This window comes from Drosophila biarmipes, chromosome 3L (assembly GCF_025231255.1).
Source record: "Drosophila biarmipes strain raj3 chromosome 3L, RU_DBia_V1.1, whole genome shotgun sequence".
Classification (NCBI taxonomy): Eukaryota; Metazoa; Arthropoda; class Insecta; order Diptera; family Drosophilidae; genus Drosophila; species Drosophila biarmipes.
Genome location: NC_066613.1, coordinates 6,275,830 through 6,303,671, shown reverse-complemented (window position 1 = coordinate 6,303,671; position 27,842 = coordinate 6,275,830). Strand labels below are relative to the sequence as shown.

The following is a 27,842-nucleotide window of genomic DNA, read 5'->3' as shown; positions in this document are numbered from 1 at the left end:
AAGATTTCTCGAGCTTATGCACTTGAACTTTACTTGACGAAAACCAATTTATTCTTCCGAAAAATATAATTACAATTTAACTTTTTCTCCTATTTTTTTTTTTAAGATTTTTCTGTTACAAATTATGCATGCATCACTAAGTTGTTCAACTGCATTAATCGCCTCATTCAAACTGCATTCATAAATAGCTTAGAAAGAAGCGCCTATATGTACGAAATATTATTTGAAATTTGCTTGGAAAAGAAAGCATGGTCTCCACTCCTAGTTTAAGCACTTTAACTAGCTGATTTTGAATACAAGTCTTGTTGTTCTTTTGTGTTTGCAGCACTAGATTAGCAGAAGGAACCTGATAGTACATAAAATTAGTTTTTAAACCATTTTACCCCAGCTCTAATGTATCAGAAAAATTGTTATTTTAAAATTAGATTTTGATCATTGATCTATCCGACCAGAAAACCTGAAGTGTCAGTACATATATCATCCTGGCTAATGTCGACCAATGCCATGAAATTACGGTTTTGCGTTTTATAAACAAACAATAATATCGAAACCATTTAAAGCACCACAAGTTTTGGCGACCAGAGTCTTTCAATGCCTGTCCCACCGATCTCCTCAAGGATCACTCGAAGTCGGCCTGACGCAGACCCAATTTGCTCCTGAACCCCGACATGTGCTTGCCCAGACTGCGGCCCGCCGACGAGATGACGGAGGACGTCGAAGAGCCCTCCTCCGCTCCGTAGCTGGCCTGATATGTGACTGGAAGCTCTGGCGACGGGGCCAGGAGCAACCCTCACGTCCGCACGAACTTGTAGACGATGAGGAACACCATGAAGGACAGGGCCACCAGGACGACGGCGGTGACCACCTTGGCGCAGGTATTCAGCCCGGACTCATGGGGATTCAGGGGCCGTGAGCTCGTGTGCGTGGCCGATCTCCTCCTCTTGGTGGCCAGGCCGCGGGCCAGGGCCGGAAAAGCGAGCGACTGGGTGAAGGTGAGCTTGTGTATGGACTCGCTGAGGCTGTAGGGACCCACGGAACCCCTGGCCGCGGCCCTCAAGAGCACGTACTCCAGGTCCAGGGCGTCGAACAGGGAGTAGCGAGCGGTCATCGTCGAGGACCTGCGCCTGCCATCGTGCCGGGAGTCCCGTTCCCGATCCGATTGCGGCTGCAGCCAGGGATCGGAGACGCGCTGCTGGACGCCCGCCGCGCCCACAGCGTAGGCGGAGCCGGAGGAGGAGCCGCAGGTGGTGTTCGCACCCGGACCCCCGGCACCGCCCAGGCTGACCGCGGCCACGGATGTCAGCGACGACGTCGTCGATGAGGAGGCCGAGCACAGCCGCAGGTTGGTGGCTAGCCCGTTGTCGTGGAACTCGTTGGCGTCCTCGATGGAGGTCTGGTCGGGCGAGGTCTGCGCCCGCTCCAGGGCGGCCGCGTGCTTCATCCGCAGTGCGAAGAGCCGGGCGTGGTCGGGATGCAGCAGAGCACTCGACTTCCGTCGCCCGTTGCCACTGGGCACCACGCAGATGCTGTTCCGAATGCCCCTGCGGCCCAGGGACAGGTTGGGGGATCCCTGGGTGGGCGTGCTGGTGGGCGACACGTGGCAGGAGCCTCCGCCCGTCTGGCCCAGCGGCAGGCTGTGCACCCCCGGCGGAGCTATGAAGGCGTTCGGCGAGGGCGAGGCCTGCACCGAGTCGATGCCAGAGTCGCCGGCGTGCAGGGTATCACAGTACAGAGAGCTCCGCCGGTCGGTGGACAGGCTGAGGTGGTTGGTGCTCCTCCTGGCGTTGAGGCTCAGGTTGGTGCTCCCCAGACTGCCGCTCCCGCTGGCCACCTCCACGGCCACCGGACTACTGACACTCGTCTCCACGATGGCGGGAAACACGAAGGACTGGCCGTCCGCCTCGCCGCGCGGCGAATCCTGCAAGAGTCCAGAGCACATATAAGATAGGCTACGTTTGCATCCCGCGGGAGTTATCTTTGTGGGATACTTGGGGGATTCGGGGAGTTCTCAAGCCGGTTCTCAAGTGCGTGGTGGGAGTCGCTGCTTTTCGGGGAGTGACTTATTCTCGGTGAGTTGGTTAGTTAGGTGGTTTAAAAACTTATGTCGGGTGGGATTGCATTTTTTGTACAGGGGGAGTGATGGGTCGTGGGGTTTACTTACACGAGGTGATTATGGGTGGATTGAGCAAGGTCGATCGACACAGTACCAACAAATGGATAACATTTTTTTAAGGGTTAAAAAAGTATTTTTCATAGGTCGTACTTTTATTAGGAGTTACTATTTAATTTTTCTTTTTTTAGAGCTACAACTTTATTAAGATAACTAATCAAAATGCAAAGAAATTATTTTTATATATTTTACGATTAATAAGCAATAGAATAAAATTTATATCAGCTTTAGAAGGTATTATAAGGTATCATTTAACATCAAGTGAGATCCCGGGACTTTAAAATTAATTTTTGATTTAATTGAGCTGTTTAATGGCGAGAATTCAATTTTAGAATTCCAATCTATAACAGGCGGTGCAAAAATCAAGCTTAAAGGCAATCAAATTGGCGGCACACATCCAATTTCAACCGCATACCCCTGGCATTTGTCGACCAACCCGCTGCCAAAATGGTGCATGGAAAAATAATATTTTTAGCGAAAAACTCCCAATAGTATTACATGAATAACGAGTTCTAGGTAAAAAAGACGTGTAGAATACACAAAAACCTCAACAAGATGGGTACTGTGGTCGGATTTATACAGTTAGTAGTCAAAAACGGTTAGAGCTCGTTGGAGGCTTTTAAGTTGTACTCGAGGCATGCAAAAAGTCTAGTAGAGTTACGGGTAGCAAATGTTAGATAGAAGAGAGAAAAGAAGTGGAGCAGACTAGAGGCTGGAAAGGAGGAACTGATGGAACCATACCCGCTGACCCTCGGGGCCGCTGTTTCGACGCAACTGAACGAAGCCCTCCTGGCGCAGGAGCGGCTACCACAACAGACCAGCAATCAAAGCCGAACCGGCATTGCAGCCAGAACCGGTATCAGAACCACAACCAAGCCAAACCAATCCAAAACCATAACCGAACCATTGCCATAACCGAGCCAAACACGCAACGCACACAGAGGGGTAGGTATGTTTTCGAGGCGGGTGGTGGTGTTGGTGGTGGTTGGTGGTGTTGGTGGGGTTTGGTGGTGTTGGTGTAGAGGGAAGAAACAGAGAGTCGGAGAAACAAATTAACGCAAAAACGCACAACTGGCCACAGCGCACGCGAGTGGTTCCAAAAAAGAACGCAAAACTAAAAGGCTCCAATTTTTGAAACTGTTGCGGTGGCTTTTCCCCAACACATATTGCTCTACGATTTCTTTTGAACCTATTTGCTGGCACACACAGGGAGACAACGCGTTCCAAATTTAAGGCGATTCATAAAAAATGTATTACTTTCTTGGACAGTCAACTGAATTTTTTTGCAAGCTTGGGAACTTGCGTAAGTACATAAAATTCAATTTATTTTGATTAAGTATCAATATTTTAGTTGTTGGTGGCCAAAAATGTTTTGTTGCATACTTCAAGGCTGTGGAATCAATGTTTTGAAAACGAAACCACATCATGACCATACAGTATTAAACGAGAATTATATTTGTACTTCCCAAATTTGGAACGTGTTTTTCCCTCCACAGCGTGCTGGAAGGACCTGGAGAGTGGGGAGACAAGTGCCTACCTGGCTGGGCCACACCTGCAGCAGGGGCAGCGAGCAGGAGGGCTTGCTGTTGCCGGACGGCCCGATCGGCGCTGGCCCCGCTCCGGACGCAGTGGCTCCGCCCGCCGAGGACGAGGTGCCCGATCCCTGCGAGAGGCTGGTGTAGTGCAGGTGGTTAAATCGCTGGGCATCGCTGCTGCCGCCGGCACTGGACGCCTTGGTCCTCGTTGGACTCTCATAGCCGGTGGAGTCCTCCGAGGACGTCGTCTTGGGGGAGCGCCAGAATCGCTTCAGGCGCAGCTCGCGCCTTTTTTCTTGTTTCTGCAAAGTGCAAACGCGGATTGATTAATTGCCTTTTTCCCGGCGACCGTGTGGGTGTTCATTAGTGTGTTTGTATGGGCGCAAAAATGGGAAAATCCACCCGGTTTGGATGCACAAAAAGCTGTGTACATGTGTACCGTACTTGAGGTAGTTTTTTAAATCCGTGTTTACCTTTGATTCAGTGCGTTTTTTATTCCGACACTGTTGATTTATTGTGGCGGAAAACGTTGTACAGTTAAAAATGAAATGCAAAATAAAAGATTTAAATAAACGAGTTAAATTAAAATGAATTAATAATTTATTAAATAAGTTTATAAGCCAGCTCCCCTTGACTGCCTCGTGTTCTTTTAATTTTCCCATTTTTTCTGTGGTGTATTTTTTAATTATTGAGTTTCACCGCTTTTTCTGGGTCCTGTTTTGAGTAAAATATTTTGCTCATGTTTTTAAATAAGCAAATGGGTTTCGAATAATAATTACTGGAATAAATAATAGGCGTTAATTGGCTTGGCTGGAGTGCATTTGACGGTGTTTATTAGTGGCATTAAAATAGCTGCAAACAGCGCAAAATCAAAAGTTTTACTCAAAAATAATTTCTTTCGTTAAATTAATCTATTTAAATGTTTCGTTGATTGAGTTAGTTATACTTTGCCATTTTATAAATATTGATTTTAGTTTTTGAAATATTTTGAGGAATGCCTCGGAAGTTATTTAATCAAATCCCCATTTCAAAAGGGGTAAATAATTTTTGGCATCACATTAATTTATTTACATAGTATCTGCATGTTTTATTTCTAAATAAAATAACATATCTCGACCACGGAAATCTGAATAATTTAATAACTCAACAACTTGCTGCTCTTGTTGCGTGTGGGGCGCGTTTCCGATTAAGTTCCCAATAATTTAGAACCTGTGCAGGTAATTTAAAATTAATTGACCGCAACAGGTACGCGTTTGCATGTGTAATTTAATTTACGCACTTGCGTGGCTTTGTCTCTGGAGAGAGCAATTGCCTTTGACATTTTCGTGCGGTGCCGATAAATATTTGCGTTGACGAGGATGCAACATCTCTTTATCTCCGTTTGGACCATCACCACCCGACCTTGGGCGCCACGGGCAAAATTCGAATTATTTTTTCAATTTAAGCTGCGGCACTTGGCGCTTGTTTGAGTTCCTCATTTCGCCATTTGTATGCATGTCAGCGGGCGAGTGCGGCTGTATTAAAAAGGCTTGTGTGTTGCTTTCCGCTAACAAATGGCAACTGCCGTGCAGCAGCGGAGGCTCAGCCGGCTGAGACGTGACTTGGCCGCCGCCGTGTTGCATGCCCCGATAAGCCGCAGTCGCGGCAGGCCATTGTTTGCCATTGTTTGTCGCCGTGTTCGCCGTTTGGCGCTCGGTGCTTCCGACTTCTATGCAGCACATTGGCAGCACGTGTGGTTGGGATGGCCCTGAACTCGTTGTCAAATTCGGAAACAGATACTATGCGGATTCGAAAATCGAACTAATTCCAGAGCGCGAATTCTTTAGATCTCAGTATCGCCTTCGAGTGGCCTACAAAATTATTCGATCGCTTATCTGCTTTACCGTGATGGAACACGGTATATTATATTTTTAAAATACACGTTTTAATAAAATGTAAATAATACTCAATAAATAATAATAATAATTCTAGTAAAGTATATTGATCTTTTCCGAAATATGGTAGTTATGCTTTTCGGTTAAACAATGGTTACGCACTGGTGTGTTTGTGATTAGGGTTATCCTATGAGAACAACTATTTGCTTCAGTACAGGTAAACCGACTTGCACAGTAACTTTTTAGAGCCAGAAAATAAAAGTGATTTCAAGGAAGTTGTCTTGTGCTCAATATTACAGTTAAAGCACAAACATAGTTTCATGTAATTTAAATTGTCAACTAAAAATCATTAAAATAACACATACTTATCAAACGGGGTCCACCCTAAAGTTCCTACTACATATGCTACGTATGTTTACCTGCATATTTTTTTAATATCAAATCCGTTTTATGTGTGTGGTGTTTCATCCCCAGTCCGTTGTGGCGCAAGACGAAAATCGATGGAAAACTGCACAGGCATAAATTCTGTAAAAAAGAAATCGAGTCAGAGGAAGGATAAATCAAGCAGTCGTGCAGGCGCAAATGCAGCCTTTCTTTGACCCCGGGGACCTCATGCGAGCTCGGCCAGATGTCCTGGCTTTCAATTCGGTTTCGCCAAAGGAGACGGATCGAATTCACGGCGGGCCGGAAACATGTTTCAATTGCTTCACCCCGCACAAAGGGGGAGTTTTAAAATGCTGCTTTTCAATTCGATTTGGCCCGTTGGAAGGAAACCTCGTGGCGGGAAACTGTCGCACATTAACACGCAGGCAAGGACAAAGGCGACGGCGACGACGCCATTAGTGTTTGACAAGGACACTCGCACACTCACATCCATCGTATGGAAACCGCAATTTGAAGAACCGACCCACCTCCTCCTGCTCCCCAAACCGACGCTCATGGTGGTCAAGTTGAAGGATATACTGTTGGTGCCAGGACGGATGAATGCTTTTGCGACGCCTGCAAGCATAAATCAGTCGCCGGACACGGACACGGACACGGATCCGGATCCGGAGCCGGAGCCGTAGCCCCCTTTCGCAGCCCCCGGGACCGCAAGGACCCGGCTCATCCCCCATGTTGCGCCAGCTGCGGAGGACGCTCCAATAATTAGTTTGAGCAATTCAATTCGTTACTTTGAATTAAGTTTGCCTTGCGGATCGCATCAAATGCTAATGGGTGCTGTTGACAGTCTTAAGTGCTGGTAAATGTCCACGGAGTGCGATAATTTAGTGTTTACGGCTTTATTTGAATGGCACTGTAATAATTTATGACGCCCCTGATTTATTCGTGGCTGGTAAGCTGCGGGCAACCTTGATTTATTTTTACGCAGCTTTCCTGAAAGGCGACTTCTCCTATTTATTTTGATTTTTTGAATTATTTTGCTTTACGACTGAAATTTTAATAAAGTTTTAAAACACAGGGAGACGCCGTCTACATGGTAAATAATTCTACTCAGGTTTGATTTTAGTAATGTTCAGTTAGTAAAAGTTACTAATTAAAAGCGTATTCCTCCCCTTGATTTTTGGCCTAGTTAGCTAAACATAATCAAAAAAGTAAATGTTTAAAGGTTACTTATGCTGGAAACTTTTTTCCCTAGGTCGCCATGACTCTTAAAATAAATCCAGTTTTTCAAAAAAGAGGGAGGTTCAGCGACATTCATATATTCGTTGGACCGGCTTTGAACACTTATTGGCCGGATTAAACATTCAACTCTTATGTCTGAAAGTTGTCGTAAACTTTTCCTGTTTCCTCTATAATTTCGTTGATTGCCTCCAGGATGCCACAAGTTTAGTGCGCCTATCCAATGACCATTGTGAGGCGCTTTTTTGTTCCCACAGCCACAACAATCTGACCGCACACAAACGGAGACAGGAACACCTGGCCCGGTTCCCAGGCCCACACCTCCCCGATTGCTTGTTGCACATATCCAGCGCCGGGCAAGGACAACTCGTGGGTTACCTCAACTTAACGACATTCACGTTTGTTTTTTGTTCTGCCGACTTGAACTCGAACTCGGTTGGAAAAAGTTTGCCGTACACAACCACAGTTGTGGCGGTGGCCTTCGACCGAAGGCACCGCACCACCCTCAGCTCCGCCCCCCGCCCGCCGAGTCAATCGATGTCAACACACGAGTCGGACGGTCTCATTGCCATTGTCAAGGCCCCGGACAGTCCGGTTCTAGTATAGCCGTACAGCCGTGTGGCTCTGTGCAGCCTTGTCGGCACTGAACTGCCCGTCTGCGATTTCGAATCGCCATCGCATATCAAGTACTTAGTTCCCAGACATAAATCGTCGACGGTTGGCTGGCTCCCTGCATAAATATTTTAACGGAGATGACGCCGTGAGGCGATATTGAAAGGCTAAGAACCGCACTCAAATGGGTGCATACTTACTACCAAAATAAAAAACAAAATTATGAGGACAATAGAATGAACTATTTAACTATTTGTATGTTTTCATATGGACACAGCTTGAAAAAAGGATTGAACCTTGTTCTACGGTTGTCATTGCATCCGTTTAACATATCTTCGGAGTGCTTTTGGATCGGCATCTTGTCTTATTGTTCAGACACATATTGGCTTAAGTTATTAATAGACTATATTTTATATTTTAATGTGGAAGAGTAAGCCTGAGTTACTAAGGGATTACCGGCCAGTTAACCCCATTTCATCAGAACTTTAGACTTAGGATATTGGGTCACACTTTTAAGCAGCTATTCCTTTTTTTTTAACAGTTTTCTCATTTAAAAGTATTTCAATTTGATTAACAACGAACAAATATCTTTTATGCCACAATTTACATTGAACGTTTTATTTTGATTTTCCCAAAGGCATTCTCGAAAATGTATCAGTACTCCTTGCTTACCACCTATCTTTTGTGCTTTCTTGGAGTGAATTGATAGCCGGCAGCACCTTCCACCGGCGAGCGCTCATCTCAATTTTCAATAACATCTAGCCTCCGGTAGCCCCGCGCTGGCTAGTTTTCATATTGGCGTTTTTTGAGCCCCTGTCCACAGATGATAATGTCCTTATCCATTTGCTGTCAAGCGTCCTTGGAGCGTGTCATGGCATAAAGTAGGAAAGGAATCTTCGAGGGCCGGGAGGAGACGGGACTTCGGCAGTGCGGAGCAGAGTTGCTCCTCCATCACGACAGCAATTATACAAATGGCAGTTGCCCCGAGTTCTGCCCCTCCCAGCTGGATCCCTCTGCTCCTCACCCACTCGCTTAACTCGCTTTCTGTGTTGAGCGTGACCAAATTTTTAAATTGAAATAAATTTGCCTGCTTGTGTTTCGGCAGTGTCCTTGTTGTCCTTGCCGACTCCCTTCTCATATCTATATAGTATCGTTATCGTGTTTGCTTAACGTGTTCTCCTTGCCTCGTTTTTGTACAATTCCACAGTGTTCCTTGCTGTTGCATAGTTGCCCTTTTTTCTGCTATTTGAATTATAAACAAATTTGGTTGCCCGAGGCCGGCTTCATGCACGGGCTAATGTCAAGGGTCAGGGACAGGCCAGACACGTCTGTGTGGTGGTGTAAGGACACGGCCGCTTTATCGCCCGCTTCCTGACAAATATTGACAGCTCAGCAAAGACAGACGTTTGCACTAGCCGGCTAAATCATATTTAATTAGCGGCAATTTGGGCAATTGTTACAAATGTCGGAATGTGTGGCCACTGGCAAGGCCATCAAAATTTAAAGGGGCCGGCGATCCAGGTCTCGGGTAAACTTGAAAACTAAAGCTTAAAACATTATTTGTGTTATCCAATCTATAACAAAAAATTTAATTAACAATAATAACATTATTTTACTAACAGGTATTAAAATAAAAATGCACATTATAATTGTGTACTTATATTTAAGAGCATTAATAAAACATTGTATTCATAACTTTCTACACTCTTTGAAATTTGTTTGTCTAGTAAAAAATTAAATTTTTGAATTGCTGCTTTGTTTTTTTGTTATTGCATATTAAAATATTTGAATAAAAAAGTTTATGGTCCCTTTCTTGAAAGCAAATTTTTTTTAAATTTCTTCAATTGTATTTTTATACTCCCATTAAAAACTTTGTTTTGGGCCACTCCCTAAGTTTGACATACAAAATATACTATACTTTTTTTTATAGTGAGGACTTCCAAATAATTTGAAACCATGGTGTCTAGTTCGCCTAGATGAGGAAATTCCTCCTTCGCAAAGGCAACTTTAACGGCAATACTAAAAGAAAATCCAGACAACAACAATTTAAATTTTATTACACACCATTTAGTCAAAGTGGCAGGACTTGGTGAGTGAGTAAGTGTGTGGTGGAAATTATATATGGAGCCCGTGCGGCCGACAATGTGTTTTTTGTCCGGGGTCCGGTCCTTTTCTTGGTTTTTTGGCTGCGGCCCCAACTTTCACGTGTAAAATATTGCTGCATACTTTGCCGGGCAACAGAGCCGTTTACCTCCCGAAGAAAAGTTTTCTGGGGTTTTCGTGGGAGTCGTTCAACTCTCATTGAAGTCGACTCATTGTTTCTGGCACACGAGTGTTTAACTTAAAGCCAGCTGGCCCTAATGGATTCCCAGATGTGCTCTTTCGGAGGGGCCCAGTGTTTATCAACCTGTTCGTTGACCTAGGCGACAAATCGCTGGGTATGGGATTAAGAAACTTGTTGGAGGTACTTATTAGCTGCTAAGGACCGCCGTGCCCGTACCCTCATTTGTTAGGCTTCTTTGTGGGCCAGTTAACCCGAGCCCGTATCCATTTGGCTTACGCAGGACTTTTCGCTCGCCCTTTGACAAATGAAATGGGTTAAAATTATAAGGCTGTCCCTAAGTAGATCAAGATTTGCCGGAGATTGTTGACAAACGCAGATTGACTTGATTGGCTTAATCATGCCTATGTCGGGATTTTATTTCATGTCAGTCAAGGGTCTGTGTGGCTAATTCATTGTTAAGAACGTTCAAATCGCACTGGATACATTTCAATGGTATGTACGGCTTATTCATTTTCAAGAATATTCAAACAGAGTTGGTTAAATTTTAACTGGAGTCTTCAATAAGTTAAATTCTCAGGCTTGGCTCAACATATAGTTAAGATTTCTTGTAGAGGGAAATTAACTTGTTCCCAAATGTATTTATTTATTCTTCCGGGTAAATAAATTTACTCGTTCTCAACCCCATTTGCGGAATGAATTCGTGGCGTGTTCATTGATTTCTTTCAGCACTACTCCCCAGTGCTGCGCTTAAAAATTTCCACAGCTCTTCCGAACTCATTCTCAGACTGCCTTGAATTTTCCGGACCCTTCCCGAAGCGTTCCCCGCAAACGGAAGCCAATGGATGAAAAATCTTTCCACTCAATTCAGCAGCAACTCAGCTGGCAGCTCGACTGAGTTTCATTTCTTTGCAGGCACCATGCAGCTTCCCTGGCAGGCTCCTCCTTTGACTTTCTGCCTCCTGGCGCCTGCCTTATGCAAAAGCAATTAACTTAACTTTTATTTTCCACCTTTTCAGGAATTCCCCTCAATACGGAATTTGCATAAAATCGCGAAGGCAGCCCAATGAAGACCAGCAGCTGACCCTCTCTTTCGGCCGTGTTGGTATTTGAGTTCGGTATGGTGTGTTTGCCGTATTAACAGTTTAGCACATTTTACGGCCGAAACGTGACATCTGGCTGCCCATGAGCAATCTGTTTCTAGGGCATTGTATCTGCATCGGAAAGGCGTTCTGGCTTTTGGTGTCCGTCGAGGGTCTCCCGTTCTTTGTCCTCCGTTTTTGTCGCTTTCCACTTTGAAGCCCCTCCACCTCGGGGCTTTTGCTGCAGGATAACTGCTGTACATCCTTTGTGGGGTATTCCAGAGTTCCTTGGGATCTGGTCAAGAGGCCGGGGATTTTCGAATTGACTGACATCGAAATGCTCTTGTGCAAATCACTTGAAAAGGCAAGAATGAGATGGTGTCAGTGCTTGCATTTCCGAGCTCCTTATATCCGACTTTGATTCCACTTGACTTGGCAAGGTTGATTATGTGGTTATTAGTCACTTAGCCTTTTTTATCATTTATACATTACATTTAAAAAGATACTATCGGTTAGAATTTGTATTGTAGGGGATGAAGAAATTTCAAAATAAAACTGATAAATCCGACTAATTTCTGACTATTTAGGTAGTATTGTCAGAGCATTTAAGTTCGCTGAGTTCATAATTCGGGTCTTGGAGCCAGGTATAATAGGTACTCGTCCGGCTGCCGTTGTATTTGCGCCCGTGCACTTGAACTGCGGCTGTATGGGTGTCATTGTCTACGTGGCAAAACTTCCGCTGTGGTTTCGGCTGCTGCGGTGGCTTTGGCCGCTTCGGTGGCTGCGGCAACCGGAAGCGCCAAACACTTTCCGGTCACGCAGTCACGAGGTTCGCCCTGCTCCTCCGGCCGACAAAAACACAAAGTCTCGAGCAGTCACTTAGGCTTAAGTGTTGTTGTGCGCCAACCATTTTGTGGCCACAATAACAATAGAGCCAACAATGAGGGCAACTCAATTTCTATGCGTAGCACAACGCGACTTTTCGCAGGGGAAACTTTGCAAAGAGCAGCCACAAATTGTCGGGGAAACTAAAGTTACCAGACCGCTCCTAGTTTTGCATTTGAAATGTGCCAAATAAGTTTTTAATTGAAAAGAACTGGCAGTCGAAGTCGATGGCCGTAAAAACGGGGAGCACCTATTAAGTATACGCACAGTGGCACGCAAAGGATTTGGTAAATAGGTCAAACTGTATGGGCCTTAAGCTTTTTAAAGAATATCACACGTTTTTAGTTAAATTTTATGGATTTAAGGTTGAGGATACACACGTAATTGTTTTTATTTTAATACAAAGTTTTTATGTAAGTACTTTTTAAGTGGTGAGTGTGATGTACATCTTATATCTTCAAAACAATTTAAGTTTAATGAATACAAACTTATCTGGTTTAAGAATTTTAGAATGCACATGTAATTTCTTCATCGTTCTGATGGAGAAAAAATTAGGAATTAATAAAAAAATTAATTATGAAAAATTAAAATTCATGTCCTAACTTTTATTTTTTAAGGATTTGGAATCGAAATAATACAAAACATTGATGCACTGGTAACTGCTGTAGTCTTTCACCAAAGTGTTGTATTTTAAATAGAGAATATTCCTAAGTTTTATAGTAAAATGTGCAGAAGTATCTTATTATTTACAAGCAGATAAAATATCGAATGATAATTAGCAAATCCCTAGTCAAAGGCCGCGAAAAAATAGAACTCCGCTGAAACATGTGCTTTCACTATCATCTACGTATCGCGGCACGTGGTGGAGCTTTCCCCCGATTTACTCACACAAATCATTATCGATTATTATCGAAGTCATGTGTATAACGAGCGAATTCGATTTAATGCCCAGTCCATTAGTTAAACAGCCTTGGTCTCGCCACGAACCTGACCCTTCCTTTGTGTCCCGGTGTTAATAAGCCAAAAGTCAATGTGTTAAATGAGCTGTGGGGTCGACTGACGACGAGGGGACGGGAGGTTTAGGGTCCGTGAACTAGACGATGGCTCAGAGTCGTGTGAACATTCAATAAAAAACGGGCGAAAACAAAGGATAACTTTGGGCGTCCAGGTGAAAGCCAGCGGTTCGACGAGGGTGGATTGAAAGGTTGAAATTAAGTGCGATTATATTAGAAGATGTACTTTCGAAAAATTGAAAAACTGCATTAAACGCATTTACTGTACGATCCCAATTTCTTATCGTAATTAATAATTATAATGCGATTCTGCAGAAAATATTTTGTAAAAAACACGAACAAATAAATATATTTAAGAAATCTTACGCGGAGGAAATATTGCTGATTTTAGAAACAACAAAATATAAGGTAGGCAGCTGATTTAAAGTTTCCGATCAAAGTGTGTGTTTTAATAAAAATATTCCCAAATAAATTATTTTAATGTTAGTGCGTGGATAAATATTGTTCCGAGTTTCGAGCCGTATACATATGCCATTTCGTATGCGCTTGTTGGTTATCGTTTTATGCCCTTTTCTGCCATGTCTTTACATCAAACAATGGGCTAAAATGCGATTTTAGTTTATGCCATTTTGACACGCCAATACACTTCCTCCTTAGCCCGATTTCGCCATTTAGGCGAAGAGCTGGCAGTTATAATCGGACGCATTGTGGCCCGAATCCATTTGCCATATTGCCAGCTACGAGAAGAGCTGGCTGAATAACTTGCACTCGAGTGCACTTTGCCTTCATCATGATCATCCTCATCGACGTCGATGTTTGGCATTCAATTCAATTAAGTGAGTTCAAACTTTGAGCAAAGGAGGGAGTAAGAAAGCCAAGGATAAGGAGAACAAAGGGTGCGATTATAGAGCGAGTATCCTCTGTCTACCCTATAATTGTTTCCATTTGTTCTCATTAAACTTTTCCGATTCGTAGGTTATTTGACTTTTCCCACGACTTTTACTTTTGCGCACACCCAAAAAACCGTTTAGGTGTCAGTTGCCACTTTTGCTTTAGGGTGTTCAAGATACATTATAATTTGCTTTTTCTGTGCAAATAAATAGACCCCAGTGTTAAAAAATAAATTACCAAGAAAGGTTGGGTTGGACTTTAAGTAAATAACTTCTTACTCTTATATCTCCTTAACTTTTGGTCCGATCGAATTGAAGTTAAAAAGTACTTTAGACAACATAAATTTATATATACAAAAAATCAGCATCATAGTCATAAAGATTATTAGAGGTATAGACATAAAGATTTAAAATAGAAAGTTAAGTTTTTAGTTAACGTGTCGAGAAACAGTTTAAAATGTCAAAAACAAACCTGTTAATACTGTTTTTAATAATTTTATATATCCACTCCTATACTTCCATTGAAAATTTAGGCAACTGTAACATCCACACAGAAGTTAAGACGGCACCAGAAATATTTTGCATTCCTCTATAGTTCTCGGTTGGCATAGATACTCCGGGTTAAATCAGGCTTACAAGCTCAACATCTTTGCTAATTAACTATGCATAAATTTGTTAAAAATTTAATGGATTTTTACCGCAACCTCCTATTTTATTAAAATAAAAATAAAAAATTGTAATCGTTTTTTTCATTGTTAGGACCCTTAAAGTGGTATCATAAATACACCAACCGTAATTAAACGATATAGCTTTTGGGTAATTTTCCAATGAACACCAATTCAAGACGGGTTTAACATTGGACTTCAAAGTTTTCCAAAAAGTTTTCGTTTTGTTCTTGGTGTAGTTCTTGGCTGCTGGCTGACCTTCCCGTCAGTTAAGCCAATCCGCATTGATCCACCTCTTTGCTCCCGCCATCTGCGGTCCTCGGCCCTGGAAATTTCATTTGTGCATTCCGGTGATGCCGATATCGCTGTCGCTGCACTCTGTTGCATTTTATAAGCTCTACGTGGCAGCAATCACCCCAAGAGAACTCCACTTAGTCCCGCCCCAGAGGGTCCTGCTGGCCCTGGGAAACGTAGGCGCCGTGGGTTTTTATTTTGACCAATAAAAGTGCTTGGTGCATGCAAGTTTGTTGTGATTGTGCGGCCAGCGGAGCGTATGAGCAATGTCATGTTGTGCAACAACTTACAGGACCCGTAAATTGGGGCACTACTTTCTGGGTTAATTGCTCTCCACAGGGCTTTCGAGTGTTAGCTAGTGCATTTCAATAATTTATTAATGCACTTGGTAATGGGAAAATCTTGTCCCAGATAGTGCAATTTAATGTGACTAAGTTTTTCTATGAATGGTGCAATATGTTTTCCCAATTTATTAGGAAATAAATGCACTGCTGTGTTATTGGAACATCTAAGAACATTTATTTGGTCCTAATATAAGAAGTGAATAGCTTGTCTAAAACTTGTCACATAAAAAGGAAATGTTTTAAAATTAGGGAACTGCTTTTTATACACTTGCAGAGGGTATAATGATTTCAGTCAGAAGTTTGCAACGCAGTAAAGGAGATGTTTCCGATCCGACGATCTAGCCATGTCCGTCTGTCCGTCAGTCTGTCCGTCCGTTTCTACGCAAACTAGTCTCTCAGTTTTAAAGCTGTCGGGCTGAAAGTTTCCCAAAAGTCTTCTTTCTATTGCAGGTAGTATATAAGTCTTATAGCTCCCATAGGAACTATCGGCGAAAAACTTAAAAAAAAGTATATCTTCTGTGTTTTTTAACATATACGTTTCTAAGCTTGGATATAACATGTTTTAATTAGTTCTGAATTTCAAATTAAGTTTTATTAAAATCGGACGACTAAATCATATAGCTGTCGGATAACTGGTGGGAAATAATGTGAAACAAATTATAGCTTTGGGGCTTTTTGACATATTATCTTATAATATTGGGAATATACATTTTTATATTTTTTAGAATTTCGAATTCAATTTAATAAAATTATTGATTATTTTTTATAACTGCAAGGGTATACAAACTTCGGCTTGCCGAAGCTAACTTCCTTTCTTGTTAAGTGTAAAAAATACAGACCACTTGGAAATTCTCGGTCAATTAGTTATCGGAGTCCAGCAGAGCTCCGGCTGGTTAACTTAGTATTTAAATAATTTATTGCAACACTCGAAACCTGTATTTATTCGACCTCAAAACCTGAGGACCCCGAAATCAAAGCCGCACATTGCAGCTCAGGAGACCTCCTGCCAGTTTTCACATCCTTGATTCCGTTCATTGGGAACCCAGCAGAGAAACCGGCACTTAGAGGAGCGAGAGCTGTCGTCGATGTCTTTGTGGCACCGCGGGGTTGTGGGAAATCAGGGTCGGTTTCCGGTGCCCCAGTCTAATAATTTATGCAATCGCTGTATGCAAGGAGGGTCGCCACTCGGCTGCCATGATGCAATTGTCAGCATTTGGCTTCGGTGGCTACGTTGGCACCGCAATCGCGAGTAATTGTGGAATGCCGCGGGGCATTCAACTCTCATAGCAAAAAAAAGAGGAACAGGAGCTGGAAACCAACGTTGATGCTGATGTTTTGTGGCCTCAATTTGCTTAAACAGGCAATTAATATGCGCGGCAACGTTGTAAACAAAGCCACCGGGGAATCGCGGGATAACCCCTCTTCAACGGCGTCCACTAATGGCCGGAATAAACTCACTTTTGTGCGGCTCTTGTTTGGCTTAATTCGCGTTAATTTAATTTACAATTCAGCTGACATTTCAGTGGAAATTCCTGCACTGCGCTGTCAAAGCGACTCCTTTCGCCCGACCATGAAAATGTTTCTGTGATCCTTGATAACGAACACAAATCCCTGGTTGACCTTCACGACCCTCTGGTCATTGTCGCTGCCGACATCGGTGTTTACTAAAAGTATAAAACATGCAAATAAGATTTTTTTGATAGCACAATAGCTCAGTATGAACTTACTTAAAACCCGATTTGCCTTGGATTCCAGAAAGTTGTACTGCCTGAAACTAGCAGCATCCGTACTATTGTCCCCGTTCACGTCGGCAAAGACTTTCCTGAGGCCCAAAGCCTTTAGGGCTGTGTTCAAGTCCATGGTTTCGTGGACCGTAAAAAGCGGTAGAAACAGGTGAGTCTCCTCCGCTTTTCTCAGTTTTATTCGTAGATACTTATTCAGGTTTTGTAGCACCTTCTGGGTGCTCAGTTGTCGTCTGGGAATCAAGACCAGCATTCCGATATCGGTCTTAGAAAATGGGATCATAACACCCCGGACCTCGTCATCGTTGAAGAACTGAAGGGGTGCTACAGTGTACATCATTTCGACCTTATAAGCCAAAGGTGCTTTATTCGGTTTTACAACAGTAAACATCTGTTTAGTCAGCGATTTGAACCGGTGTTTCCAGTCACACGACATAGAAATGCCTTGCAGGCCCACGATTTTTGTGATGTTGGTTAAGTCGTTCTTGTCAACGATGTTCTGTCCACCTTTGTCGAAGGATTTGTGCAACCACTTCTTGATTTCTTCACTGGACTTGAGCCCGTCTGTGAAGTTTATGCTCTCCACATCAACACCGATAAGTTTACTCATTTTCATCATGTGCTGAGTTGCATTGTTGTCCGATGACAAATAAAGTCGATTTGCCATCTTCAAGTCTTGCTTAAGTGCTTTAGAGCGAGCAGTCCAGAAAAAGGATAAAATCTTGGCATTACGACGACCAGTAAATCGAAGGGCCCGGGCCAATTGAACGTCTCTGCGGTTGCTCTTTCCCAGATAGAGAAGTGTTAGGGCCTGGTGAATTGCGAACGGGGAGACCACAAAGTTGTCCGACAAATCCTTACTACTGAGCTGCTTTATCAGGTTAATTTGGAATCGATTCCCAAAAACTCCTCCAGCCAGAACCGGCAAGAGAACACAGTATAAAAGGGGTTTATTCATTTTAACCGCAGTAATGTGACTAATATTTTTTTTAAACTGGGTCCGCAAAGAAATAATTGCATTGGGCACACTTTTGAATTTAATGGAACAAAATTTAAAAAAAACCAGGTGTCCCGACCAGCGAATGATACTTATAGTTGTGCGTTGGGAACTCAAATATTTTTGAAAATAGCATTTCATCAGGTTGACGATATTGAAAATCCAAGACTTCCTACAATCAGTCAAAAGTTAAAAAGAAATTACCTAGGAATGTATTTTAGAGGAGTAAAATTGATGTATTTGTCCCATTAATCCCTATCGATTGACCTAAAAAAAAGGTTGCCACGCCCACTCTATCGCTCACAAACGGTTTAAACGATTAAATCTGTCTGCCGCCCACATAACAAATACTGGAACAGCCGGCAGGTGGCGCTTTACAATATAGATTTGCTGCTTATATATCTCCGTTTCCCATTTGCTCCCTTAAACTGAGGGACGGGTGTCTCAAAGTCTAGGCATTCGAATATGACGTTCTTCCTTGGTAAATGGTAAAATCTTTTGAGACCTAACCATAAAATCGGAACGAATTTCACGGATTTTTATAAGTTGGCCATCTTAAATTTATACGTTTTGGGTCATCGACTGATATTTTAAATGTGGGTGATACTCTACTTTCGTAATGCAATAAGTATTCAGAAACGAGAAACAACGGGTTTGATTGCGCAATCTCCAAATGTGTTTTCAAAAATATTTCCATAAACAAGGAGGAGCTTAAGTTTGCATCAAAGGCAATGAGGATCGTGAGCTTTCAGACAACTAATTATGTGTTCAAGCACGATGTAATATTTTCTAAATTTTTTTTTTTCACTGATATCAAGTCGACCTGCTCTCTTATTCCCCAATTAAGTGGGGCAGCACAACCAAGTTTCATAATTATGTTAACACCATCTCTACGGCAACACCCCAGCACTTCCGTTTCCATTCCATCTCGGCGAGTTAAGCGACTGCAATTTTAAATCCGAGCTCAGCTCGTGGCATAAAACGTTTGAGCGCTCATTGCATTTTAATGGTATTTTGAAGCGCTGATGTTCCAGGACAGCGAGCAGCTGGGCGACGGGGAAATGCGCCCTGGCGGTGGCAGAGGAGTCGATTTAGATATGCTGCCATACAACGCCCACATGCAGCTTCGTGGCTTCTGAAGTACTGAGCGAAAAATAAGAAAAACGGGAATAGGCAGGTTCTATTTATAAAAATTTTAATTTTTCCCTAAAGGTCTAAAACAGTTTAAAAATATTTAAGAACCTAATTTTTACTTCGATATTATGAATTTGTACATTTCGGAAATCCAACAAACGGTTTAAATTTACAAAAAGCAGACGTAGCCGCATTCGGCTCTGGAATTTGTTTGCTGTGCAGGGCCGTTTTCCTAAGCGCTTGCCACTTTGTTGTGCCGTCGTCTGTTTATCTCCGACGCTGCCACTGGCCGTGGGGTTTCCTTGGGCTGCTCACGTAGTTGGGGAAGCTCGGGAAAGGCAGCAGGGATCCTGGCAGCAAGAAGCGAGGTGCTAAGGATCCAGGAGCCAGGCCGAGGCACGGGCGCTGGCTTGCCGCTCTGTGTGTGGCATGTCAGTGAGCACTTACACTAATTTCCAGTTATTTGCATGCAAAATTACCCGGCACCGGCAGAAGCACGGGCCATGGGAACGACAACGGCACCACAGGAGCAGCCACACCAACCAGCACCAGCGCAAACTCAAACAAGCCAGGCCGACACCAACGACGACGGTAACCGGTCCTTGCTCTCTCTGCACCGGAAACAAATTGGCTCTTGCCATAATAATTCAGCAAAAAGAAGTGATTTTCTATTTCCTTAGCTAGACTTTATTCAATAAATGGGACTAGTTTTGACGACCATATTAGTAAGTAAAAGCTTTTGAATTACACTTTTTGTGTTTCTAAGGCTGTTTAGAAATGCATTTCACGATGCGTTAACAGCGTTAATTTGTTGCCCATCTATTTAAATTGTATTTGGTAGATTCGTACCTAATGAGCAATCTTTTTTCAGTGCACTTTCCGTCCATCAGCCAATTAAAAGGAGAAAGTTATGTTAAATCGGAGGGGCCTCGGCTGCACTGTCATTTATCATTTGGCCCCGATTTCCCGCTCTGGCTCAGGCCACTCCACGCCCGCCGAGCTCATTACAGGCACCACCCACTCAGGCCGGAGAACCGAAATCCACCTCCGTCCTTTGCCACTGACTTAATGCCCGTGATTGGCACTTGCCACTACGCCTACGCCCGACGGCAATTTTTATTCATTCGCCTTGCAGCAGGACGAAGAAAACATTGTGTGGGCGTGGGCACTTGTGCCAGGTCACACATGCAACACCCACCCACTCAGGAACCCACACACCCCGCGCCTCGATCCTCAGCGAGGACATCAATAATTTATATAGGAATTTGATAAATTATTTCGTACGACAGTCCGCTGCTGCCGCAACTAAATAAGTTAATTTGTCAAAGGCGAGCCCTAGAAAAAAACGTTCAGACATGTAAATGGTCTCGATGGGGTTTTGGCCCAGCTTTTGGTTGAGCTCTGATAGGGAATACATAATAAATGTGTTATTAATGGCCCAGACATGTGTACGTAGGATAAACTAGTTTCGTGTGCTCTTTATGCGGAGGGACGACCGTCAGCAAGTTGTGGAGTTTTTATGGCGATTAAGTTGAAAAATGATCTGTCCTATTTAATGAGAGTGGATTGATATTATATTTGGGTCCGCCAAATTAAATTTGGAAAAGAAAGCCTTGGAGTTACAATTTCTTTTAATATTTTACTTCTAAAGAGGACTTTTTAACTTTAGATTAGATTTATTTTAATTTATAGATGGATAAAATAAAATGAATTACTTATCTTATTTTGAATAAATTTACAATTTACTTTAAGACTTTATCTTCTCCATAAGCAAAGTCGTTTCATGCATCCTGTTCAGAAATCCAATGCTCGAGCTTTAAACCATCTTCGCTTTGAGCCACCCTCCGCAAAACCGAGTTAGTGCTCAATCCGATTTTCCTTGCAAAGGTTAAACTTTACGGACTTCCACCACTTAATCTCTGGGCCCGGTTCAATTGCAAGTTAAGCAACTCAATTTGCCCCGGAGAAGCTATCGAATATGGACAGGCGAGTGCACGGGCTACGGCAAACCGATTGCCAAACAAAGGTTACGGCCACTCCCACTCCCCCCACACACTCACGCACTCGCTAGAGAGGGGACAATCAAGCCATTTCCAGCGACCAGATAGACTAGCAATAACAGCAAGAACAACGGCGACAAACTGGAAAACAACAATTTAATTAAAAATTTATAAGCGTGTCGTTGTCTTGGCAAACAAGCAGCCAAACAAAGCAACAATCTGTTGCTGTACCACCCACACGAAGCAAACACCAACACAGCACCAGCAGAATCGCAGAAGGGGTGAGCGAGAGGACAGCGGAAGTGGAGCACTCGAGCGCCCCCTGGCGGTGGAAAACGACGGCACACATGAGCGAACCGGAAGTGGCCCGCTGCCATTGTTCTTGCCGCCCTTTTCCGCCCCATCCCAGTCGTTCGACTCGGCTCATTTGCTTTCGAGTTCCTGGCTTTGTTTAGACTTCAGCCGACTAATTACTGGAACTGGAGCTCCGCTCTGAGCACCCATTGAGCTTAATTAGCACGAAAAAAGTTTCTCCCAGCCGCAGCGACATAATTGAAATGTTTACGTTTTGTTTCGCCGTTGGCTTTCCCCGGCTGGTGTTTGCTTTGCATTTGCCACAAAAAGCTCTGTTTTTGCTCCCCATTCATTTCAATTAATTTGCCATTTTGTTAGATCATAATTCTATGCGTATTCCGTAAGAAGCTCTTACTTCCGTTTCCCCTTGGCCTTTGTTGTGGTTATCCTTTATGCTCATTATAAAGGCCAGGAATTATCTAAAGCCAGTCGACATCGCCTGTGTGCGAGAGTGTTGTTCTGGCTGCGTAATTTATGGGCACAGCCGTGGATAAAGTCTTAGCGAAGAGAAGGCTCCTGGGTCGCCTATTTTTAAATAAAGCTACTTTGGGTCGACCTTCAAAAATAGAGCAGATAATGAACGACTTCGAAAGGTGGCGGTGGCGCGGTGATTGATGGTAAATACGTACTTAAGGCAACTACTAATTTCCTGATTAAGAGATAAAGACATAGTCCTATGCCGCTCTTGACTTTTGAGGTGTTCCACGGAGCTGCATTTAAACTTCTCCACACTGGGGTATCTGGGTAAAAGTATTGAAATAACTAATATTTGACATTTAATTTACAAAGTGACATTTTAATATTTGTATTGACTGACACGACACTTTTTCTGATGGATACATTATATGTTTAAATTTCATGATATTCGAACCACTTTGCTCACCTTAAGGGTTTCTTTACCAAAATGCCTTACCCACTTAAAGTTTGCAAAAACATTTTTGCAAGAAGCCAAAACAAATTTCTTGCTTTCTTTTCCCCTTCTCCTCCAGTTCATTTTGCCCAACGTGCGCCACTTATTTATCTCCCCCCACTTTATCACTTCCCCATAATTTTTTCTCTGTGGCGTTATGGGTAGCATATTTTTTGGCGCCCGCTGTGGGGCGGAAAATTGCGGGGTTTACATTTCAATATCAGGGGCGTCTGTAAGACTCTTAAAAGCTTTGCCAATTGTTGAATATTTTACAGTTTTTTATTAGCTTTGTGTGTTTACCGATTGTCGCAAAAGGTTGTGGTGCTTACTTGCGTACTACGTATTTATGTAAACACCCGAATACGGTTATATATCCAACATGTTCGCACGGGGGCATTAAATGTGTCGCCGTTTCCTCGCTTTTTCGTGTAGTTTTTTTCTTGTGATTATTTCTCATTAACAGCAACGCAGAGAGCTGCGCTTATAATATTTTTGTTATTTTTTCTTCTTACTGGCCCCGTTTTAATGGACACGGACCGTTGATTTTAACGTCTCGTGCCAGTTGGCGTTGTTGTTTTTGCTTGGCCGGGCTTTCTTCCTTTTTTCACAAATTAGTCGCACGAACATTTTGCCGCTCTGCTGCCGCTGCTCTGGAAAATTGTTTGCAACATGCAAAGCGGCGGCCGCAAAATAGGCCGACAGAAAGCCCCATAGCCAAACACAGACCCTCGGCAAACCTCGATGCTTTCGAGCGAAAACAAATATGTAGTAGAGATGGCATCGTGCCGGGAAATAGGTGCCCCAAACCATCTTTACACTAGGAAAGAGGAGCATCTTGGAAGTAAATATTTAATGTCTGGATGGTACTGTACATTCGAAAAGGTTAGAAATCTTCTTCGTTGAAGGAGATTCCTAATATAATCCTTCAAAAGGGAAAAATATGTTATAATTTTAATTTTGTTGCATGTGAGAGATTTGGTAGGGTGCTGAAATAAAAGCAGTCATGTCGCAGACATCTATTGAAATACAAATTTGTATTATCCGAGTTGTTGGTGTGTACCAGAACTCAAAGGGCGCGATACAGGGCGCACTTTATTTTTCAATATTTTTTCTCAGTGTGCTAGGATTATGTGCCGTTCTGTATCACGTGGCCATATCCTGCCAAGCAGAAGGACCAGAAAGCAGGGACCAGGAATGCTCCTGTCAGCATTCCTGGGTGTCGTTCCAGCCAGACTGACAAATACACAAAGAGACATGCCACACTCGGGGCCCTTATCCCCTGGAATCCCCCTCCACCTTTCCCATTTTCCGAGTCCTTCGTCCTTCGCCGTGCATGCCACTCTTTTTCCTCGCTGCGACTGCTTACACGAAATGAATATGGATTTCCTTTTAATTACAACTCCATGGCCCGCACAAAGCCTTCCACATTCTTTTCCGCGGCTCCGGCTATTTATTCCTGCAGCTATTTTTGGCCACAGTCTGAGCCGGCTCAGTTGCATAGATTCGACGGGTTTCGGTATCAGATTTCCCCGTGTCTACTGCCAATCAGAGCGACAACAAAGGAATCCCATCTTCTCGGGATGTTTACGTCCGCCTTATGGATTTAAATGCCACAATGGCAACGGATTTATGGGTGGCAGACTTTGAATGTGTATTCAAATGAAATCTGTTGAATGCCAATATTTATGTGTTGTCTGTTATCAAGGTGCCTTTTGTGGGGAAACGGGCAGAGCGACTTGGGCTTGCATATTTATGTAAATCCTGTTTTATGCAAAGCGATTATGTTGTTGGATGTTTTTCTGAATTTACATATTGTTGAATATTTTTATTTAGCGATTTTAGACGTAAACTACTTTAAAGAGATTATGCCTTAATGTCAAGTGTGTTACTTAGAAAGAAAGAAGGAGGCCTTGAAAATTACAGTACTCCCTTATTCTGAAGTTAACGTGATGTAGTAGTATTTAAACAATGTGAATTCTGCAGAGTTCTGTATGCTGCATTCTGAGAGAAACCTAAAGCCAAATACTCGACTTTAAGCGCCTTTAAAAATCAGTTCAAAGCGCAAAAGCAGCTATTCACCCGCCCACAACTCCATTAGGCCCATCAAAGAACGTTCTTGGCTAATCTCCCATTTAGTTAATGCTTGTTTACCGGTGATACAGATTATTATTTCATTATCCGGGCGCCCGACTCAGTTATGTTAACAGCGTTGTATGCCGAGCATGGAATCCTTGGCGAGCGCATAAGTTCATGTAGTGCACGGTGCCTGAAAGGAACTCGAGTGTACGTACATTTGCGATATCCGCACACACATGCCACCTGTACGTGGGGGCATGTAAAAAACAAAAGCAATGGCCGTCGGCTTCGACATGTTCATCTTTTGCTCGGATGAGCTGCCCCGCCCCTCCAGGCTCTTTAAATATGTATTGCTTTGCATATTTTATGAACTCCACGTGCTTTTTCAGACAACACTTACTCACTGACACCCTGCACACCAACCACCGTCCACGGAGGCGAGCTCGCACTCGCGTTTGCTAACTCGATAATATTGATTGGTTGAGAGGAGCCGAGGATGAACGGCAGATGTGCCTGGTACTCCGTCCGAACACGGAACAAATTTTGAAAACCCCTTCCAAGTAGATCTGCAGTTCGCTGTTTTTAAGTTTGTCTATATATTAAATTTGAATGTGAAAAAGGCATTTATTTTTTTATTTAATTTTTGTTTAATATCTAGAAATGTTTAATACGTGCTACTGATGTTTAGCTACGAGAATCTCTTATTAGAAAGGTTTATGAAAAAGTTATACAAAACTTTCGCTTTTACTTAGAGGCCAATTTCGAAAATTTGGCATCTCTGCTGGGCAGAACTCGGAGCTTGGTTTGAAAAGTGAGTCGCAGAGTCTTCTCCCGGGTCAATGCCGGTAATGTGGGTCATCAACTTACCATTTCGCAGGCTCCACCGCAGCGAGCTTGGGTTCCGTGGTCCGCGCCATCGCGATAATCCTTTGTGCGCTGATATGGGGCGCTTTAAAACGCGCGCGATTCTGGCCGCTCCGGCGCGTCCTTCTCTGATTTTCACCTGCTTTGTGTTTTGGTGTGGGGCTGTGTACTTGACAAATTGTTATGGCTGCTGTTTGCTTGTTAGTCGTCGGTTGCTTGTTTATTTTTACACTTTTTGCACTCTTCGGGGATGCTGACAAATGGCCCTTCGGTTGATCGTTTCACATGTGCATTAGACGCTCCTTTTGTATACGACCGCGACACATTCCGAGGATTATGTGATTTCTTCCGCGCTCTGCATAAATATTTAATCATTCAATTTCCGAGCGCAGCAAATGAGCGAATTACGACGGGGAAAGGGCAGAAGGCGGAGGGGGTGGGTTCGGTTTTCCCCGCTTGGCCATTTAAGGCGACTTCCCCGCAGATCCATTCGCGTTATCAGGCTTTGGCCTAACCCTATAACGCCCCTCCGCCCACCGACCTCCGACCACGCCCCTCTGGCTGCAGGGTGTCTCAAGTGCGCCATTAGGCGTTTGCTAATGGCCTTTTACCGTTTTGCTGCTCATCTCGAAGCGTCATGCAGCGAGACACTTGCAAAAAGGGGTATATCCTCCTCAAATACCTTTTTTGTAAATTATGATATTAGGATGATATATATATTCAATGGCTTTTCTATTTGTCGAAGTATAAATATCTATATAAACTATCCCTATATGTATCTACGCCAGTAGTTTTTAAGGAATATGTTTCTTGATTATAGTGAATATGTTGTCCTAAAAATACCGTTGCGAAGGCAATATTCTAATGACTTAGTTAATCTAGGCCGCTGTAGTTATTTACAAACTTTTATGTATACAATATATATGTTCTTTTTGGGTTATTTATTTTGGGACTCCTGAGCACAGTGAATTCTCCTCTGCCTGTAGCACGGCGTTTTGGCTCGAAACCTACTTTTCAGTGTGCAGCAACAAACGCGCTGTAAACTCATTTAATATGCTTAATGACGTCATGTGTGCGCTGTTTTAAGTAGCCTCCCCCTTTCGAATGTGTGTGCTGCCCCACCCTGCATGCGACAATTCTCCGTTGCCTCTGCTCCGCCATTGTCACTGCCGATGTTGCTGGATTTCGCTGGGTTTTGTTTTAGGGGCACTCCTCGTTTGTTGATTCTCAGCCTTCATTGTTGCGTTGGTCATTTGAAATGCAGATGGCCTTGGACGGCTTGCCCCTGGCTCCACTTTGAACGCTCCGCCCAAAATAGTCTCGCTAAACTCTTAACAAAACTGCGAATAGTTGTGTGAATGGCAGCAGAGCCTTGGGCGAAATCTCGCTAGCTTGGCCATAGAATTTGCGAGTCAAAGGAGCACAGAGTCAAACGGTCTTGGTTCCCTCTTAACTTTTGGACTGTGACCTCGAATCAATGCTGATTTGGCAGTTTTGCTCCTTGCGCGCATGCTAATAAAACAATGGGAGGCGGAAGTCTTCAGCCGCACGAGCTTCGTTAAGTGGAAGTAAATATTAAAGGACCTCTATAAATGCGTTCCTTTTTTAAGCAACCCCCTGCCTTAGGCCTTTCATTAAGTTTATTGAACCTGTATAACAAATATAATTAAAGAAATGTTCTTGTGCTTGAATTTAATATTTCCTGAAGAGATCTCCGAATATATAAGCCTTTAAACCTTTCTTATAATTTAAATATATCTTAATTTTCTTTACACTTTATGCTAAACTATTCTTGCGGCATAAGAGGTTCTATGTCTAATTTTCTTCGTATCCCCACCGTACCTCTGACCCGCAATCTGCCTCAACTTTCCCTTAAATTTAACTACTTTTTTAGCTTAGTTTCCTGCTGGCCAGGACCCCAACAAATGGCTGACTATGCATGGCTGATGAGTTAATGTCCTGTGTTAATTAAATGCCACAGACGCTCCTCTGGGAAGTGCATGCCGCCGGAGTTATTTACTGACCTAAGACCTTAAGCACGTTATATTCCGCTGGTCATGTAGCCGTCTTGGCCTGCCATTTAAAGTCAGTTGGCTGACACAATCTAATGCTGGCTTCGCATGTTCCACAGCCCACTGGTGGTAGCAAATCTCGGTCTGGCAGCTGACTCTGCCTCCTGAGCTGGCCTGCTTTCCCCGAAAAGAAGTTCACTCCCCTTCGCCGTTTCAACAGCACTTTGTGGGCTTGTTTAATTTTGATCGTTGTACTTTTCAAATATGTGGACACTCACACGCACTCACACTGGAACCGAATGGCAAAGAAATTTCCACTCCTCGAATTCGGGGAGCAACTCCCCATAAAACCAGTTTCTGTTTTCTTTTTGTTTTTTATGCTTTTTGGTTAAAGAGGAACTTCTGGCCGAGACCGAACCGAAGCCCGAAACTAAATCGAAGCCACTACTGTCGGGAGCGAACGCTTCTGGGGCAGAGGACCACGTCCG

General features: G+C 43.3%; 2 protein-coding genes across 3 annotated transcripts; both read right to left on the bottom strand.

Moving 5' to 3' along the window:
- Positions 1 to 224: 224 nt before the first annotated feature.
- LOC108035939 (uncharacterized) lies at positions 225 to 27,842 on the bottom strand. Of its 2 annotated transcripts, XM_044094892.2 has the most exons (5): positions 27,633 to 27,842; positions 25,346 to 25,697; positions 5,999 to 6,104; positions 3,708 to 4,007; positions 225 to 1,918 (listed from the first exon to the last, which is right to left on the bottom strand). In XM_044094892.2, exons 3-5 carry the CDS (start codon positions 6,002 to 6,004, stop codon positions 791 to 793), a joined length of 1,434 nt encoding a protein of 477 aa, XP_043950827.1. In that variant the 5' UTR covers positions 6,005 to 6,104; positions 25,346 to 25,697; positions 27,633 to 27,842; the 3' UTR covers positions 225 to 790. The 2 variants fall into 2 exon arrangements, 1 of the variants encoding a protein (XP_043950827.1); XR_001768815.3 differs by lacking the exons at positions 225 to 1,918; positions 3,708 to 4,007; positions 5,999 to 6,104 and adding an exon at positions 8,397 to 9,385.
- Positions 16,735 to 22,305, bottom strand: LOC108035940 (accessory gland protein Acp76A). The gene is made up of 3 exons (XM_017111736.3): positions 22,122 to 22,305; positions 16,993 to 18,176; positions 16,735 to 16,929 (listed from the first exon to the last, which is right to left on the bottom strand). Exons 1-3 carry the CDS (start codon positions 22,160 to 22,162, stop codon positions 16,811 to 16,813), a joined length of 1,344 nt encoding a protein of 447 aa, XP_016967225.1. The 5' UTR covers positions 22,163 to 22,305; the 3' UTR covers positions 16,735 to 16,810.